The sequence below is a fragment of the Aethalodelphis obliquidens genome, unplaced genomic scaffold (genome assembly GCF_003676395.1).
Source record: "Aethalodelphis obliquidens isolate GAN/ISIS:26980383/991018 unplaced genomic scaffold, ASM367639v1 scaffold85, whole genome shotgun sequence".
Classification (NCBI taxonomy): Eukaryota; Metazoa; Chordata; class Mammalia; order Artiodactyla; family Delphinidae; genus Aethalodelphis; species Aethalodelphis obliquidens.
Genome location: NW_020838029.1, coordinates 3,331,133 through 3,345,903, shown reverse-complemented (window position 1 = coordinate 3,345,903; position 14,771 = coordinate 3,331,133). Strand labels below are relative to the sequence as shown.

Here is a 14,771-nt window from a genome sequence, read left to right as displayed (position 1 = left end):
CACCCCCTTGGCCCAGTGCCCTCTCACCTGGGCAACTGGCATAAGATAATTAGTAGTCAACCTCTTGTTTTTCCAGGGCCATGTAGGGACCATGCAGGGATACTTACTGGGCTGTCTGAAGAGAGTCTCATGAAATGCAACCTTAGCACAAGACTGGGAAGGGACAGAGGGAGTGGCTTGGGCTTTTGAGCCATGCCGAATATCAAGGGAGAAAGAAAGGCCATGTCTGTGCTCTGCCTAATGAAACAAACAGAAGCTACTTGATGCTTAAAGTTAGGTCACTTGTGTAGTGTCAGTATCATGTGAATGGTGGGCCTATTTTCTCTTAAAGTACAAATAGAATACTTCTTGCTATATATGTATATATGTATTTAGAAGTAGAGTATGAACAGAGAGGGACTGTAGCATCAGCACATTATTTCTCAACCTGGACAGTCACCTCAGCAACTACCCAGAGGACAGAGTGAAGCTTTTTTTCCCCCCCATATTTTAGTGCCAGTGAACATATATAAAAATATATGTATTACTGATTTTCTTTAAGATATATGACAGAATCCTTCAAAAAAACCCCTTTCTCATTAAAAAAATAATGAACTCTCCAAGAACAAAGATACTGTCTGTGGCATAGAAAAGCTATGGAACAAAGAACCCAACCCCCGTTTCAACTCAGAGGCCAGGCCTGGGCAAGCTGCCCAATGAACAAGAGCTGAAACTGCCACACGACTCTTTTCTTTGACCACAGAGTTTGTGACCCTGGCTGCTGTCTGCTGCCAAACACAGACGGGGCCTTCTCTCTGGTGCTTCTTCTTTTTCTCTTCCTCACTCTCCAACCCCATTGAGCACTGCAAACCTTTTTGGAGATAGTCCCCGTCGCTTGTCTGGTGAGTGATCCTCATCTTTAAGCTCACCAGTTGTGTGGGTGTGAGTTGCCGATCCTTCAAGGGTGAGCACAGTGTACCAACTACATCAACTCTGTTTGCAGAGCAGAGTGCATGCAAAATGAGACTTCTGTCAATTACACTGGCTGGAACAACAATGGCCAAAAGAAAAAAATAATCCCCCTTTCATCTGTGGGAGATAAAGCCAAGCTAAAATCTCCTTTGCTCACTGAAACCCCAGTGCAAAAACAGTAGGCCTAAATTCTTGTTTAGGCCATTTTTCCCTAGTCTTGCCATTCGGAAATTCGGAGTAATCCAGTTGTTGCTGTTTTTAATTACACTGCCGTTTCACTGAATTTTGGCTTGCACAGATGAAAAACATATATTCATAAAGACAAGAGTCACAATTGGGAAATCCATAAAGATGAAAAACTTGATAGCCAGAGAAATGGAAAGGAGAGCATCTAATATTTACGAGGAGAGGTATTAGAATGATATAATTGAATCCATGCACCACAAAAGATGAGAATCATTTCAAAACAGATGTAAAGGAACTATTAAAAGGTAACCTAGTTTAAATGAAAAAGTAGTGAATTTTTTCTCTTTAAAACAGCTAAAAGTGATCCTGTGACCCTACATAAGCCAAATGGTGTCATAACAAAGAAAAACAGAAGTTTTCTATCCTACCCCAGAAACAGAACCTGTCAGCTTTAGTTCTGTCCAGCAGTCTTGGATTGGTATAACACCCATCTTAGGTTCCCCTCTCCCTTGTTATTTAAAGAAGCTCTTTTGCAAGTTCATTTGGCTATTAATATCAACAGAAATCAGGGGAGGAAACCCATGTAGATCATATCATGTCACTCAGAAACTATCTTCTCAATGACAAGTAGAGTGAACCAACTGAAATGGGCTGCTTGGTGACTGGCCATTTCTTGTTTAGCAGATGAATTTAAGAGCTAAGTGAGGAGGCAGTGGCCAAGATGAGAAAGTAGGTGGACATTCCCCTGTACTCGCGACTCTGTTCAACAGAACAGAGGTGTGCCAAAGGACTATATGAAACCAGTATCCCAGGAACACACCGAGTTCATGGGTGGCAGCCCATTGGAGCCACACCAACCTTTCCAACGGAGGCCATGGTTCTGTAGTCTCAATCTTTCAGCTTCCTCTGGCTGAAAGGCAGCAACAAAGGTGGGGAGTCTGAGTGAGTATGGCCAATGTCAGAGCCCAGAATCAGCAGCAGAGGATGATGATGAGTAAACTCACCAGATGGTGCCCATCTGGCTTTAGACTTTGCTTCTGAAGACTTTTACTTTAGTAGTCAGTCTTCTCTTGGTTTCTTCTCTCTTCTTCCCATGACTTCTGCAGGTGGATATGCTGGGTGGCAAGGAGAGCATTTACAGAGTTTCTGGTTCTAGTGCCTTCATTCTTCCCACCTTAGTAATTGAGTTTTCTCTTCAACCCTGATCTGGGTAGCCCCTTTAGCTGCTCTGAAGGTGGAAGTCGGCATTTCTCCATTTTGTGGGAAGGTGTCATCTCTGGGGGACAAGAGCAAGACGCTCAGCTTGTCCAATCCCGTTGATGCCTTCTTTCCAGTTTGTCTAAGGGCTCCAGAGATCTGATAGTTGATGAGAGACATTTTCTAAGAAGTCTTTGAGCCTACTGGCATCTAGAGATAGACATTGAGACTGCTGGCTTGCTAGCCTTCTTAGTGGTGGGAGTTCTTAGCAGAGAGTCTGTGAACATGCCCAAGGAAGTGGACAAGCTTCACCACTGTGGATGTAATGCAGCCTGGTGAAGTTCAGGCCCACAAAACACTGAAGGGAGGGTGGATTATGCTTGTAGCTGTATGGAGTCAGGCAGAAAACATTCAGATCTTTTAAAGATAAGGGCAAAGAGGGATCAAATCTTCAGTGTCCTAAGTAGGAAAACAGTCAAGCCACCACTTCCTTTTCCTCTGACTGCAGCCCCAAGCTTTTCCCTGGGCCACAAATGGGAAAGCAGACCTGGATCGGAATGGTGACTTACAAAAGGTCAGATCTCCCTCTCCCTCTTGCTGGTCTGATTCTTCAGTGGAAGTGGCCAAGTTTTGGCTAAAGAGAACATTCAGTTCAAAGCTCTTAGAAAAGCTATTGAAAGTCAATTTGAGGGTGGAGGCAGAGGATGAGAGAGAAAGGGACTGGTGGGGGGAGGCCATACAGACAAGTTTTCAAACAAGAAGTACACTTTTCAGTACCATGAACTGTGCTGCAGTTGAGCAGTCTAGCCCTCAGGAGCCAAGGCTCTGGGCAGGTACTGGTGATCCATCTGTCCTCTCTGTCCTCTCTTAAATCTGCCTCCCATCCACGTCAGCTCTGGTGTCACCCTGCCCTCTAATGGCAATAGCCATTGGCAGAAAATACAGTCTCCCAGGGAGAGAGGGTTTGGGGAAAGAAAGCAGTGACTCCCCATGGGCTTGCAATTTTCACTTTATTCTAGTTACTGTTGGTCTCTTCAGGGATTGCTGTTTGTTTTTATATTTTTTAAGAGGCAAAACCCTAGCAATTTTTTTTGTTTTTGTTTGTTTGTTTGTCTTTTGTTTTCCCAGATACTCTTACCTCTCTAAACTTCACGTGGCATTAGGTGAGTAAACGTTTGCATGGCTGGTATACAGTGCAGTGCTATAAACAAGCACAACTTGACACTGTGCCACAGGATCATCACAGATTTAAAGAAATACAACAGCATTCAAAACACAGATAAGGGCCACAGCGGGGAGCAGAGTTTGAAAGTGCCATGGAGGGTCAGATAGGGAGGCAAAGAAAAGAAAGGAGGAAAAGAGAAAAAAAAAAAAAGCCTAGCAAATAGAACTCAAGAACATCTTCATGACAGACTGTGCATCAATAGAGGAAATTCCCCAAGGCACTGCAGAGAAGTAGTGCAGAGTTAAAACAGGCAGAAGATTTCTGAGAAAGGGAGTGGGGTGGGGGTGAGGAAATGGGGGCTTCCAAAGCTTCACTGCGTGTGAAAATAGATGGGCTTGACTTTCCCGGAAAGTATCTTGGGCACTTGCACAGAGATGATCTCTGCCATCATTTCTGGAAAGTCCACGCTCACCATGTGGGACTTGATTAGCAGGTCAAAAGTGAATTGATGCAGCTCTCGTGCAATCTGCAGGAGGACAGTAAGAGAGGGAGAAAACAGGGTTGACAAGGAGTTGGCTTCTTGTCAGGGTCTATCCCCACATTCTTTGATTTCCTCCTCTTTCCTTCCATGTCCTTGGGCCTCCGTGTGTGTGTGTGTGTGTGTGTGTGTGTGTGTGTGTGTGCACGTGTGCGTACACACATATGTGCACTAAATTGTCTCCAGGGAGTCATCGAAGGCTCCCAAGAGATCTCTTACACCATTGCAAGCTCTCTGACTCAAGACTGCGTGTTCCTTCTCCTCAGCATAGACACACACACACACACACACACACACACACACTCGCTCTCTCATACACACACACAAACGCACATGACTCGAGGAAGAGGGGGAAAACATCCAGGTCTGTTTTGTCTGCGTAGAGAACTTATCTACTCTAAGCCCCTTCTCTGAATCCCAACTGCTCTGTTCTCAACTCCTCCACCTCTTTCACAACATCCAGCTGGGACACTGTGACCTGTGTTCCTTTCTTCTTCATTGAATTTTCTTCCTGGACCACACTCAAAGCCAGAGGGGAATGGAAGCACCTCCGAACAGGTGGTGCCAGACCTTAGAAGAGCATATTATCACTTGGCTCTATCAGGCTGCTCTCCCTGACAAAGCACCCTCCATCGTTTGCTTACAGGCTGCACAGAGTCCAGGAGCTTGGTGAGCTGGTAGAAGCGCCTTGAGCAGGATGTGGGATTTTTTCTCTTGCATGCAATGATACGATCAAGTTCCTTGATGTAGTTCATTCGAAGTTCATCAAAGAATTTTTGATTTTTCAGCCCATCCACTGGAACTGATGTGGGATGAAGACAGAATGGGGAGGGGAAGCATGCCCACGAAGGAGCATTAGATAAAGCACCAAGTTTTCTGACCACAAACTTGACCCCCACCCCCACAGGGAGAGAACCATCTACTTGGTTTCCTGTCACTTGAGGCCTATATGCCTGGGACCTTTAGGAAGTCTGCTAGGAAGGTCTTAGGGAAAAGGCTAGCTGGACCCAGTGTGTAGGGTATCAAGTAAATAAAATTTAATGAGCTTTTCCATTCTCTAGACTTCTCATCTACACATTTCTTAGGACCTATGGTTTTACGCTGTTCACAGTCTGGCTCTGAATTAGAAAATTAAAACACGTGGTCTTGAATATCAAATTTTGTCTCCTTTCTCCCTCATAGAGGCTAAGCACTCTGCTTAGAAGAGACATTAAAGAAATATTCCTTGGCTGCCAAATAAGCCCTTTCTGAGTTGCTTACACAGAACTTCTCTTTTTGGCAGAAGAGGAAATTCCTTCCAGGAGGCAATCCCTTCTGCCCTACAAGACATATAAGGTGGTCCTTGCCTGTTTCTATGGTAGAAGCTATGGAAAAATTCAGAGACCTGCTAAAACCAGACAAAAAGGCCTTGTACCAGAAAGAGATTGGGGGTAGGTGGGGATCTAATGGAGGTTGAATTATAGCAAAGAAATTGGTCTCTAGCCATGAAATTCATCCTTGTTAGGAAAAAGGATGCTAAGGGAGAGTGGAGGAGGGAAGGTGAAAGAAGAAGGGAAATGTTCAGGAGCTGGCTTCTTCCCAATAATCCTTTAATGAAAAAAGCAGCTTCCCTCTGATCCCCTATGCCCCTAGGGGCATTCTCTGCCCTTCCAGGCACTTACTAATGCTAAAGAGCAGCAGAGCCTTCATGCACAGAAATTCCTGGGGGGTGATTTGGAGCCATCCAAATTCTTGAGAGAGGTGCCTCATTCGGACACACTGGCTGTACATCCGGGACTTGTGCATGCGGTACCTGGGAAGGAAGCACAGAGAAAAAAAGAGGAGTAAGGAAAGGCTTACAATAAACCCAGAGAGAATATCTGTGGTTGCCCTCCCCTTTCCAAGTTCTCCAAGAAGAGCTTGCTGTTTCTCTTGCTGGTGCTTCAGTGACAGGAACAAAGTTGTTCTTTTTTCTCCAAAATCATGATATCCTGATAACTACTCATCTTGCCTGGCCAGGATATAGATTACCACATGGAAATTCCAGGTCCCCGTGGTCCTCCTGTTTCCTGGCACAAGGACAGGAAAGCCTAACCAAATGAATACAATGGGACTGGCACATGGTCTCCCTGACTAGTCCTAAAATCTCAGCTGCAGCCAGAGCCAGAACCTGCCTCCCAGACATTCAAACTTGGAGGATTTCTAGGAGACAGGCCTTAGAAATCAAGTCTTAAAATAAGGACATCAGGATTCCCAAGTGACCACACTTCCCATATTAGAAATTTAATCATTTCTTTAAAAACTCCCAGAAAAGGAGATTCCCCATTGTCCCTTTAAATGAGTTCCAATGCTTATCAAATCAGCCAGAAAATATTTCTGAATGTCAAATCTAAATGTCCCCTGCTGAAGCGGAGCCTACTCCCTCATATACTGGCTGTTCCTTATCACAGTTTGGGAGTTATAAACACGTGTGAGCTGCTTTTATTATAGTGACTTGTGAAAACATCATCACATTATCACCTATAAATTATATAGGGAAGTGACCAAGGCTTGGACAGATTCTCGAGGGGAGCAACCTCTCTGTTCCATGACTGGCCATGACAAGCCCATAAGAGAAGATACAGCATCCTCCTGCTAGCAAACCTTCCTGGTTTTCAGCACTTCAGAAATTGTGTGTGTGTGTGTGTCTGTGTGTGTGTGTGTGTGTGTGTGTGTGTGTGTGTGTGTGAGAGAGAGAGAGAGAGAGAGAGAGAGAGAGAGAGAGAAAGAGAGAGAGAGAGAGAGAGAGAGAGAGAGAGAGAGAGAGAGAGAGACAAAGAGGAGAGGGAGAGAGAGAAATTGATTTTATATCTTGTGGAGAAAGGAAAGGGAATTTGACACTCACTTAAGTGGTGAGGAAAAAGCCCTCCCAGATTGGGTCTGAAGCCTGTGGTTTGACATTTTGGTCCCCAAACCACTAGCCTTGTTCACAGGTTGAGCAGGCCTGGTACTGGCTGGGTGGAAGCTCAGCACCCTATCTCAGAGAGATCTTGGATGGTAGAGAAAGAGGGAAAGGAAGGGGCAGATAATGTAGAAATATTCGATGCAGGCTGGAACCCAACTGGAAAAATGAAGCATTTAGATAGTATCACAAGTCAACTGACCAAAACAATGCTGCTCCAAGCTCTTTCGCCCTAAGGAATTTTTAAATAAGATTTGCTGAGCCTTAGGGCATGGCCTTGCTCTGGTCTGTCTGTGCTTCCAAGCCTCTGTTGATGACAACACTGCAGTATTTTTACCATTGAAATTGTAATCCTGACATGAAGGATTGCTCTAATACTGCTGCAGACCCCAGGAACAGAGAAGGTGTAGAAAGGAGGGGAGAAAGGCAAGGGAAGGAATTCAAAGGGAAAAGGAATAAGACCTGAGGAGGAAAGAAAGGAATAAAGTGCAGAAGGTAGAAAGCAAGGGGCAGGAATGGAATTCAGGAGGTGAGCAGAAGTAGGTGGGATTAAAAGAGAATGGAGAAGTGGGGAGACGAACATTGGAAATAAATGATGGAGCACAGTGCCTGGCACATAGTAATTGCTCAAAAAATGGAAAGTGCCATTATGATTCTATTCACTATTCTACAGATGAGGAGAATAAGCCTCAGAGAAGTTCAGTAATTTACCCAAGGTCACACAGCTAGGGTTCAGGTCCATTACCCTCACAAACTGTGTTCTCCACAAAGAGAGGAAGAGAAAAGAAGAAAGCAGGGTTGATGACAGGGTTTGGTGTCAGAGAGGTCAGCAAATGGGTTGGCCCAGAGTCCCTGTCTTTTTCTTTGGACCTCCGTTTCCCCATTGGTACCTTGAGGAGGCTAGCAGCAACTGGTGGCTTTTAACTGGAGAGGTACTGCTCCCTTAGTGGGTGCTAGAAATGTGTGGGGGCAGTTTGGGCTGTCACAGTGACTAGGATCCTATTTGGTATTTAGTGGGCAGGTACCAGGGCAGTTAAACACATTCCAATATGCAGGAATGTGCTAAAAGATGAAAAATGTCAACAGCATCCCTGTTAAGAAACATTGGTTTAGATAATTCTAGGGACTTTAAGAGCTCTAACATGGCGGGTTCCTATAAGAGGAAGGGGGTCTGCTGTTTCAGGAGCCCTGGGGCTTGATATAGGACCCTGACTCTGTGGGGAATCCTGTGGTACCTTTTGATGAGGTACATGGAAGTGGACCAGATAGCTGAGGTAGGGTGTCACATATTTACACAGATGTGGAAAAGGAAATGAAGATTTAGAAAATAGCCAATTATCACCTTGCAAAGGTTCAAAGGTCTTCAGGCTCTGGATGGGGAGGGTAGTGCAGGTGCCCAGTAGTTGATTTAATCGCTGGAGGGCAGCAAGAGGGTGGGTTGAGAGATGAACAGGAAGAGGGCTTTTTAAGGCCTGCTCCAGAAGATGGCATCATAGGTAACTCTTTGGAGATCTGGAAACCACAAAGCAGGTTGTGCCAAAAGCTCAATGGTTATTCTTAGCTTCTCGCTACCAGAGCTGGCTGAGTTGGAAGAGGGCAGCTGGGGACGCCTATTTTCCCCCATATGGCACTGCTGTACTGGAAGGAACCACTGGACTGTAGATTTTATTTTAAGGCTCTTCTGGGTTAAAGGGCTAAAGGGGAGGGAAGGTCAATTCCTTCCTGACCAAAGGGATTCTCTGTGGTGAGACTAGCTCAAAGTTCTTGGGAAGATTTTTTCTGGCCAGCTCCATTCACAATGCCACAAGGGACCTCAAATAGCAGACACAGAACAGATTATCATTGTTAGGAAAAGAGAGTATTGGAAAGGTACTTCTTTTTTATTTCTTGCCCATTATGGGACAGACATTTCACATCCACTAGCTCCTATTTTAGTTGTCATAACAAAACCATTTAAGAAAGATTTATTTTATTAACAGATTAGGAAACTGCGGATCAGGGAAGGTAAGGGTCTTACCCAAAGACAATGATGTAGGAAATAACAGAATAGAGGTTTCAGTTGAGGAAAGTACAATTTTAAACCCTGAGCTCTTGGCCAAATTCATGAAGGGTAAATAGAGCCGGTGGCAGGGCAAGCATTTATTAAAACTGTTTTTAAGAGAAGGGAAGTGGCTGGGCCAAGGTCACATGGCCAGAAAATGATGGAGCTGCACTTCCTCATCACTTACCATCAGGAGGCAGTATAAGAGCTAAGAGTTACAGAGCCATACTTTGAATTCTGTTGCCAACATGCACTAGCTGTTTGACGTTGTTGGGTAAGTCACTTTATTTTGTTGAACCTAATTTTCCCCATCCATTAAAAAAATTTTTTTAAAGGGGAAATCAAGTTCTCATGAGTGCTCAATGAGAAAGGATTAGGAAAATATCTAGTATGGTCCTGGCACAAAGGAGTTTCTCAACAAATGGTGACTGGCAGTAGCTTTTGATGGTAGCATAAGGGACCAAAGGAACTTCAGCCCTCACAACTAGAGTCTCTCTGTTCACTCCCTATGTTGCTCAGAGTGAAGAAAAAGGATCCTGACATGAGGGTCTGAGATAAGGTAAAAGCAGGTCAGAAGCACTGCCAAATTACCAGGATTGAGTCTTGATTGGGAAAAGCGACAGCCTTCCCCTGTTCCCTCCTACCAATTGGCCTTTCAGCCAGGCAAAGCCACCTCAGATTGAGCAGGCTGGCTGGGCTTCTACTGCCTCACCTAAAGGTCAAATGAACCAACTCTCACCATTACTTACATTACCATCATCACCACCAACGAGGTCTGTGTTTATGTGAGTTCTGGACCCATAAGCACTTACTCATTGAAAACCAGGTCAGGGGCAAAGTAGAGCATCCTGGAGTTGACATTGGTGAAGGACCGCCAGCCCATGGCAAACACCATAAGCCCCATCCAGGAGTACTGAATGATTGCCATCTGGTCGTCCACGTGCAAGTTGCGGAAGCCTGGAGATAGGGCAGAGGCAGTGGTCAGACTGAGCACTGATGGGCTGAGTGAAGTCTGGGACTCTGCTGGGCTGAGAATTTCTGGCACTTGGGCTGCCCTTGAGGAGCCCCAGGGGCCATCAATGCTGGGGAGCAGGAGGGGAACAAACTATATGGTAGGGATAACACTCCGTGCACTCCCTACTTCATTGAGCTGCTCAAAAGAAACAGAGGCAAAAAGTGCACTGTCTATTGGAAGAGAATAATAATCTAACACTTACTGACTGCTTACAATGAATTAACTCTTTTCTAAGCATGTTACTTATATTAATTCATTTATTTCTCACAAGAATCCAATAAAGTGTATACTATTATTGTTCCCATTCTGTGAATCAATAAAAGTGAGTCACAGAAGGGTTGAAGAACTTGTCCAAGATCATAAGGCTAGTAATTGGCAGATCAAGTTCCAAAGCCAGTCTGATTCCAAAGCCTTGATCTTCAGAAAGGCTCACTGCCTTTCCAAAGACACAGTGTAATAATCATTTCTCTCACATGAACAGCACTTTTCACTTTACAAAGCTCTTTTCTAGCTATAATCTTGTTTGTACCTTCTAACAACCCTGGGAAAGGGATACTATTACATATCAGCATATGGTGGAATGCCTTTGACAGCCATGCCTTCTCCACACCACCTTCAGGTTCCATCTCTTTTCTCTGACCCTTTTCCTGCCTCCCACTTCCTCTCTATTGTTTTCTATTCAATAAATACCTGGCCCTGCTAGTTTCCTACTCTACTGCCATTCCTGCCTACTGCCATTATTATACACAAACAGGCCCTTTATGACCTGCTTTCTCAGACTAATTTCTTACCATTTGCCTTCTCATAATTTAGGTTCTAGCTATTCTGAAAAACCCACAGTTTGCTGAACATACACACACACACACACACACACACACACACACACACACACACACATCATGCCTCTAAATCTCTGCTATCTCTGCACAGGCAGCTGCCTTTCCCTAGAATGCATTCTTCCCTCCCCAGGCTTTCCATCTGATAAACACCTACCCATCTTTCAAGTCTTCACTGAAAGGCTACCTCCTCTGTGATGCCTCTTCCAACTCATCCAGACAGAAGACCTAGTGATTCTTCTCTTACCATCTTGCTGAATCTTAAGTAGCTCTGTCCAATTATAGCACTCATTACACTGTACTGGAATTTATCTATGCACATATCTGTCTCCTCTGTAAGACTTATAACTTTTTGAAGACAGGGACCATTCCCTTCTTATTCATCTTTACCTCTCTAGTATATAACACAGTTCAGATATTTGAGTAGGCGTTTAAGAAATATTAATTAGACTTAGGATTCTCATTATTTTCATTTTATAAAATGAGAATTATAGATGATCTCCAAATTACCTCCCTTAAGCTCAGATAACAGAGGCTCCCAGATGCTGCCTCCACATAGGTAGAACAGATATGTATGCTCTCCTGGAGGTTTCCAAATAGTTGGATACTTAAAGCATCACCTCAGAGCTCATCCCCTACCAGTGCCTCATTTATCTTCTCCCTAACAGATCCAGAATTATCTGAAATTTTGTCTTACTTACCTTATTAGGAATGCTTACATGAATTTGTATAATGCTTCTAACTTTCCTGATGATGACCTCATTTAACCCTCACAATTACCCTAGAGTGTGGGCAATGTGACACTTATTTTGTCAACAAGGAATCTGAGGGCCAGAGAAGTTAACTGACTTCCCCAAGCTCATACAGTCTGTATGTGGCTGAAATGGGACTAGAACCCAGGTGTTCTAATTCTCTTCTTCAGTGCTTCTCCCATACTACTGCTGAACAACACAGCTCAAGAACTACCAAGGTCATGAGTTTTTTCTTAGCCATAGGCTCAGGTCTGAAGTCTACACTATCTAGACACATTGTTCTGTTTGGTTGGTTCTTGACACACACACCCCCTATTTACCCTTTTTTCCTTTAGGTTCCAAGCCTACCAGACATCAGGATGCTAGAGTTCCTCACATCACCACCTTTGACTGCAATCTTAGTTCCCAGGCGTGTGCCTCACATCTTCACAGGAGCTAGTCTGCTAACAGACTAGCTGGAGCCTCAGACCCCAGAGTATTTCCTGCCTGAAGCCCTTCTGTAGCACAGAATACCTGGGACTGATTCTTTCCAGTAGGAGACAAAAAGCCAGGGTCAAGCATGGAACATCAAAGAATCTCTTTGGGAGGGGCCCGGGAGCTTGAACCCTGAACCCCTGGGGTGGGAGGCAATGGGAATCAAGGAAAGCCTTGGTTGGTGAGTGTGTGAATATGAGGGTGCATGGGGGGATGAGGATTAAACTGTACAAATACCAAGGAAGCCGTCAATACTGATGATTTTTCCTTCCCTGAGATGCCAGAGAACTAAAAAAGAGGAGAAAAAGGGAAAGCTTAGTTTGGCTGTAATACTAATTAACAGTCCTTAGTGAGAGCTGCTTAGAACTCAAGCCTAATTACTGTATATGCATCAACAACATAGCTGCTTCAAAGGCTGGGCATTAGAGAACAGAGTTAGGTATTGTAATCAGATTAGACCTATAGGAAAATTAGCCCGCTAATGCCCATCCTTTGAAGCAGCCTGCTCAGATAGTACGGCTATCAAGGGATGACTTGAGGAAACAGTAGTTCCAGTCTACAGGTTTCCTTCAACATATATTCATTCACTCAACACCTATTTGGCGCTGCATTAGGCTGTTTTGGAGAAACAGAGAGAAGTCATGGTTTCAGGTTATGAAACACACAAAACAGGTTAGGGAGCAGAGGCTAACCTGAGATTCTGTTTTCTCACTAGAATCCAATCAACATCATTTCTTAGCAATCTTCAGTAGACACCTATAGTCTCATGTCTAGTCTGGAAGAACATACCCAAAGAAAGGTCAATTAGGAAATATTTGCTGCTTTATTGCACCTGACAGCTAAGGTCTTCAAAGAAGACAATTCATCTTTGGGACCCATGAATGAGCTTCTAGGAAAAACTAGTGGCAGCTTAAAATGATTTTAGTGGTTTAGCACTCAAGCTTGATAATAATGACCCACATTTACGGAGCATCTTCTATGTTTCAGCTATTATACTAGATGCTCTTTATACCTAATTTCTGTGCTGATAACCATCTGCAAGGTAGCAATTGTTCTACCATCTCTACAAATGAGGAAACGAGTACTGCAGACATGTGGTTTGCTCAAAGTCACACAACTAGCGTATAGCTAAGATTCCAAGCCAGATACATCTGATTATAAATATACTGTGTACATACAGTCTACTCACCCTCCCTCAATAGTTATCATTTACTAAGGTACCAGGTGCTGTAGTAGGCAATTTACATATATCATCACTATCACAGAAAACTTCACAACAAAATTGATCTGAGTAGGTACTTAGCACAGTGCCTCTCAAAGGACAGGAACTCAATGTGTTCAATGAGCAAATAACTTGAATTAGTAGGTGATTATTGATAACATGAATAACAGTTCTAATGAATGTGGTACTTGGCTTTCTTTTGAAGCTATTCTTTAAATTACTCAGGGTCAGAGATCATTTCCTTAGACAAGCTAGATGGTGAACTGATATTAACTTGCAGACTTGTTAATGTAAGGAAAGGGCTTCCAACCCTGGAGGTTAGGCTCAGGAAATCCAGTGGCTCCCAGTTATACAAATTGTGCCATAATGCTTTGCACCAGGTTATTGTTAAGACCATCAAACTAGAACTCAGAGGGTTTGAGCCCAAGCTCTGGCTGCATTTGTTAAGTGACCGAATAGAACAAGTTAATTAACCTCTCTGAACCTTATCATTGAAATGGGAGTGAAAGTCCTTATGATTCATAGGACTGCTATGAGGATTAAGTGGAATCATATATAAGAAAAGGTTCTATCCTATAAAGTGAGACACTAAGGTGTCTGGCAACTGCTTGGAAAGATTAAACTGAATCTCTGTTAGACACATGACATCAAGACACCCAGCTGAATAAGTGATAAGAATTAAAGCAACTTTTTCTTTTCTTCCTTTTTTTTTGTATTTTTTTCTTCCCTGTGTGAACTCTCTGTTTTCGGTACAGTGTATATGCAGCCAGAGTCCTTGGGCCTTCTTCCCAGGGATCTAATTGGCTAGTCAACCTCAGCTTTCCAAGCTAGGAAGGTGTTAGGGACAATCTGGTAGCTGTAACTGGGCCTTGTGAGTTGGAAAGACAAAAAGGGGGCTTGACAGTCAACATGCAATGTCTTCCAAGGCAGCAAGTCCACATTATGACCCAACTGGCCTTGGATAAAGTCTTGGTCCCTCACTGTAAAGCCCGAGGCTAGAGAACTACAGTGGTACTACACAGACTATGGGTAGAGTTGGATGAGGAGGGGATTTGGAGTTAGGAGGGGACGTGGGCTCAAGTTCTGGCCCTGATACCTTCTGAATGTGCAACTGTGGGCAAACACATCACCTCTCAGAGCTTCAGTGTATTTATCTATAAAACAGGGAAAAGAATCCCTACTTTACAGAATTCTTATGAGGATCGAATGAGGTACTACATATGAAACTTCTCTGTTCACCATAAATTCACATCTGATTGACAGTTATTATTAAATGGCAGGTTAATCTTTGACTCCACAAGGAGAGGTTTGGTTGTTGATGTTTCAAAAGAATCTTTCAGTCATGGAAGTTTAGGATTAAGAGAACCCTTAAAGAGTTTATGTTTCTCTTGTTTCCAAACTGTGTTCCCTGGAGCCCTAAGATTCTGCAAGAGTGATCTGAGGCTTCTCTAGGGGTAGTGAGGGAGAGGCACTG

At 43.8% G+C, this 14,771-nt stretch overlaps 1 protein-coding gene across 1 annotated transcript in view; it reads right to left on the bottom strand.

Annotated features, from left to right (window-relative positions):
• Window positions 1–3,420: 3,420 nt before the first annotated feature.
• AR (androgen receptor) overlaps window positions 3,421–14,771 on the bottom strand; it is a 163,814-nt gene continuing 152,463 nt past the window's right edge. Inside the window, exons 5-8 of the mRNA XM_027093611.1 lie at window positions 9,811–9,955; window positions 5,699–5,829; window positions 4,682–4,839; window positions 3,421–4,025 (exon numbers count right to left, since the gene is read on the bottom strand). Of these exons, the coding sequence (XP_026949412.1) occupies window positions 3,870–4,025; window positions 4,682–4,839; window positions 5,699–5,829; window positions 9,811–9,955 (590 nt within the window). The 3' untranslated portion in view covers window positions 3,421–3,869. The remainder of the gene's footprint in view (window positions 4,026–4,681; window positions 4,840–5,698; window positions 5,830–9,810; window positions 9,956–14,771) is intronic.